The sequence below is a fragment of the Silene latifolia genome, chromosome Y, assembly GCF_048544455.1.
Source record: "Silene latifolia isolate original U9 population chromosome Y, ASM4854445v1, whole genome shotgun sequence".
NCBI classification, from domain to species: domain Eukaryota; kingdom Viridiplantae; phylum Streptophyta; class Magnoliopsida; order Caryophyllales; family Caryophyllaceae; genus Silene; species Silene latifolia.
Genome location: NC_133538.1, coordinates 368,383,276 through 368,387,999, shown reverse-complemented (window position 1 = coordinate 368,387,999; position 4,724 = coordinate 368,383,276). Strand labels below are relative to the sequence as shown.

At 39.4% G+C, this 4,724-nt stretch overlaps 1 protein-coding gene across 1 annotated transcript; it reads right to left on the bottom strand.

Moving 5' to 3' along the window:
• Positions 1–2,077: 2,077 nt before the first annotated feature.
• On the bottom strand, positions 2,078–4,313 carry LOC141631813 (uncharacterized). The gene is made up of 2 exons (XM_074444434.1): positions 3,074–4,313; positions 2,078–2,955 (listed from the first exon to the last, which is right to left on the bottom strand). The coding sequence occupies exons 1-2, from the start codon at positions 4,311–4,313 to the stop codon at positions 2,078–2,080; spliced, it is 2,118 nt and encodes a 705-aa protein (XP_074300535.1).
• Positions 4,314–4,724: the final 411 nt, after the last annotated feature.

Sequence of the window (4,724 nt, the reverse complement as noted above, 5' to 3'; positions counted from 1 at the left end):
ATGGGAATGAGTTTCAATGCCGTTTTCACACAGCACACAATCCTTAGAGCCACTGATTCCATGAGCATGTAACTTTTCTCGTGTATTGAGTGCCTTATGAGAGATTAACCAAGCTATAAAGGCATGCTTAGGGATATTCCGTCTATCCCAGACATTAGAATACCAGGACACAGATGGGTGTTGATCCTGTATCCAAGTATAACCAGACCTTACTGAATAGCCTTTAGGGTCACCTACCCAGCAGTTATCCACAAAACCAGCATTCAGTTTGACCCTGATCTTACAAATGTTCCTTCAATTCCAACTGGAGTCACTAGGAGGGACATAAGTAGACCAGTCAGAATCTTTCAGATAAATATGATGAATCCACTGAACCCAGAGCCTATCAGCCTTAGTGTAGATCCAATTAACAAGCTTCCCAACATTAGCAATGTTCCAACTTTCAGCATCCTTCACACCCAATCCTCCAGATTTTTTATTGCAGCAAACAGTGGACCTAGACACAAGAGGAGCCCTCTGGTACTCTGTGCCCCCATCCCACAAAAAATTTCTTCATATGGCCACAATCCTCCTTATGATCATTTTAGGAATCAGAAAAATGGAGGCCCAATAATTATGAAGAGTATTGAGGATATAATTAATCAAAACCAGTCTGCCAGAGTAGCTAAACTTCCTAGCCCCAATCCCTCTTATTCTAGTGACAATGCTTTCCACCAATATATTACAGTCCTGCTTAGTGAGTCTACCAGGCTGGATAGGTATGCCAAGGTATTTAAGGGGTAGACAACCTTCGTGAAAACCTGAGATTTCCAAAATATCATGTCTCAGTTCATCAGAAACCCCAGCAAAGATTACTTCAGACTTAGCCTCATTCACCACCAGTCCAGAAGTAGCAGAGAATGTAGAGAAGGCTCTAAGTAACAGCATAATAGATCTAACATTCCCTCTACAGAAGAGTAATAAATCATCTGCCAACAGCAAATGTGTCAATTTAAGGCTTCTACAAAGAGGGTGAAATCTGAAGAACCATTTCTGAGTAGCATACATCCGGACCCTTGACAAATACTCCATACAAATTGTAAAGAGCAAGGGAGAAATAGGGTCCCCTTGCCTTAAACCTCTTTTTCCAACAAAATATCCAAAATGAGATCCATTCAGATGAAGAGAATAGTGAGGTGTCCTCACACAAGTCATAACCAAATGCTTAAATTTAGCAGGGAAGTTCAAGGCTGTCAACATCTGCTCTATAAAGTTCCATTCAATGGAATCATAGGCTTTTTGTAAATCCAGTTTAAACATGCATCTAGGAGAGGCATTACCTCTGTTATACAACCTTACCGGGTCCTGGCATATAAGAATGTTTTCCAAAATACTTCTTCCTTGAATAAAAGCACCCTGATTCCTACTTATAATGTCAGGAAGGACCACAGCCAATCTAGCACACATAATCTTCGAAATAGTCTTGTAAATGACATTACAACAAGCAATGGGTAGAAAGTGTTTGACACTAGTTGGTCTGTCAGTCTTAGGAATAAGAGTAATCATTGAAGCATTGATTTGAGTGAGCAGCTTACCACTATCAAAAAAATCTAAAACAGCAGCACACACCTCACTGCCAACTATGTCCCAGGCATCCCTATAAAATTGGCTAGTGAAGCCATTAGAACCAGGGGACTTATCCTTAGCGATGCTGAACAAATGTAACTTAACTTCCTCTACTGTGACAGCTTTACTCAACACCTCCCAATGAGTAGGACTACAGCATTCCCCCAGTCTGACTACCCTATCATTAACAGGGATAGTGCTCTTCTGAGATCCCAAGAGTTCCAAATAATAATCCAAGAATGCCTGCTGAATTTGAGACCCCTCGGTACAGGTCCTACCATCCTTATCCTCAATGCTTAGAACTTTATTTTGCAACATTCTTTTTTTGATTGAATTATGAAAATAAGCAGTATTCAAGTCACCTTCAAGAGACCATTGAATCTTAGCTTTCTGAATCAGAAAGCTACCCCTAGCTGTCATAAGGTCCCTCAACTCAGTAGCCACCACCAACTCCTGTTGCATCAGCTCCATATCACCAGGATGGTCCACCAAATCCTTCTGAATTTTTTTCCAAAAGAGCAGCAGTAAGAGTTGTACTATTCTCAATATCAGAGAAATAATCTTTATTAAGAGCTTTAAGTCCAAGCTTCAGTGCTTTCAATTTTTTAACAACAGAGAACATTTTAGTCTCCTGATAAACCTGGCACCAGATTTTCTTCACACAAGGAAGAAACAACTCAGATTTCCCCCACATGTTGAAGTAGTTAAAGCTTTTCCTTCTACCCATGTCAGCTTTCTTATTAACAATTGTGCAAGGGCAGTGGTCAAACACACCTTCAGGGTGGAAATGAGCTAAGTAGTCACCATATTCCAACATCCATTCATTATTACCCATCACTCTATCTTGTCTACTGTATACTCTATCCACAGGGTTCTCGTTGTTAGACCATGTGAACATAGCCCTAGTAGCCTGCAGGTCCTCAACACAGCACAGAGATACACATTCCTGAAAATGCTGCATTTCAGCTTCAGAAGTATGACCTCTAAGCCTCTCCACTGGACTTAACACAGTGTTAAAATCCCCAGCCCAGAGCCAAGATTCATTACAAGTCAATGCAACATGCTTCAGGAAAGTCCAAAGTTCAACTCTCTCATGGAAATCATTGTGAGCATAAATCATAGTAAGCAAAAAACAATTATCATCAGTCCTAGAAGTCACTCTCATGTGGATATATTGGGCATTATAATTTAGGACATTAACTATGAATAGCTCAGGTTTCCACAAAACCCAAATACGACCTCCCTTATGCCAACTGCTATTAGTAGTTATGCTCCAACCTTCACAAAGAGAGGAGCTCTTATTCAAAAGATTCCTAGGCTTTATTTTTGTTTCCAGTAAACCAAATAACCCTACACCATTATTATGCATAAACCATTTAACCAGCTTTTGTTTATTAAGATCATTCAAACCTCTCACATTCCAAAAACCCAGATTATGCATGAGATGACTGAGAAGGGGGGTCTTTACCACTCTGCATCACTCCCCTCCTAGGAGTAGTGCCATTCAAAGCATCTAAGAAAGGCAAAGGACCTTTCCTACCAGAAGCTATTATCTCAGTAAATCGACCCTGCTTATTGAGTTTCATGATATGCATAGCAGGAGTAGTAACACTAGGTCTGACCAGAGGAGGGAACCCCTCAGGGGAAAACACAATTGAACGTTTAGCCCTAGGGGGATCCACCTGTTTTTGCACTGGCCTCCAAGTTTGTCTCTTTTGTTTCTCAGGAGGGGGATTTGGTTTCCCTTTTGGTTGAACCTTAGGCTTAGCCTTTGTACACTGTTGTTTGTCATGACCAAATCCCTTACAACCCTCACAAGAAACAGGTCTCCATTCATAAGTCACCTGAACAACAACTACATTCCCATTTTCATCAAGGAATTGAATTTTGTCTGGTAAATGTTGGTCCATTTTCAATTCAACCAGGACACGCGCATAACTAAGTCTCTTTTTTTCAGTAGTAGCAATGTCCTTTCTAACAAAATTACCCACAAGCCCTGCAATAGGCACTAAATAGTCCCCCCGGAACTTCAGGGGTACTCCTGTTAACCGCACCCAAACAGGGGCCACATCTATTTTCTCCTTCACAAGATCTACATCCACACTCCAAGGCTTAATCACTATAGGCTTGTTATCAAAGAAATAATACCCAACATTCAGAAGAGAGGACATCCCAGCAGGCTTAGTAAACCTTACTAAGAAAACGCCATTCTCCACGAAAGAGACCTTGTCTATACCAAACTCAGACCAAGCCTGATAAACATAATCCTCAACAATGTCCATAGGAGGGTTAGTCCCTAAGATATAACAATAAACAGATTGGTTCCAAAATTCTACCTCAGATTTGATATCATCCGGAGTGAACTTCAGAAGATCCAACTGTTCCTCCTCCTCAACAATTATCTCCATAACGATGTTATTGCCACCTTGACGAAGAAGCCATCCAGAGTCTGGTTTGTTAGGCACACCCTCATCAAGGTTAAGAACAGGGAAACCCACAATAGACCCCAAAGACACTGTCTTTTTCGCATCACCAGTTTGAGGCCCCTGTGTAGTCTCCTTAGCACTGACCGTCTGCGGAACTTTCTCAGCTGTCGAGTTCACCATCCCCTTATTTTTTTGATTTTTTGTGTTAGTATAAGAACGTGGGAGTTTAGAAGATGAAGCTAGAGGTGAGAATTGATTATCAATAAAGGTCATGATAGCCATGGTTGTTAGAGCTGCACAGAAAACTAGGGTAAAAAGTTTCAGGTTTTTTTAGGGTTTTCTCTCTCTATCTCTTCCTTCATTTTTCTCCTGAGATGCATAACATAACAATAACTTTAATTTAAATTGTTGTTTAAATTTTGAATGTTTTGAAATAAATGGTTTTTGTTTCTTTACATTTTGGTTTCGAAAATTTATGAAATAAAAGTTGTTATTTCATTTATTTAATATTTTTATGATTTTTGAAATAAATGTAATTTATTTCATTTGATTTGGATTTAATTCGAATTGCGAGCTTTTATTTACGATTTATCGTTATAAATTGTTTTTTAGAGTTTTTAATTTGGAATTTTGATTTTTGGTTTAAGAAATCAAAGTATGAATTTTTGTGGGGGGTTTTATTTATCGTTTTAT

Bases quoted from the DNA above. Each gene is read 5' to 3' on its own strand.
- LOC141631813 (XM_074444434.1), bottom strand. From the start codon at position 4,313: ATGGCTATCATGACCTTTATTGATAATCAATTCTCACCTCTAGCTTCA. The intron at 2,956-3,073 runs GTAAAGACCCCC...ATAATGGTGTAG, and splicing joins GAGGGGAGTGATGCAGAGTG to GGTTATTTGGTTTACTGGAA.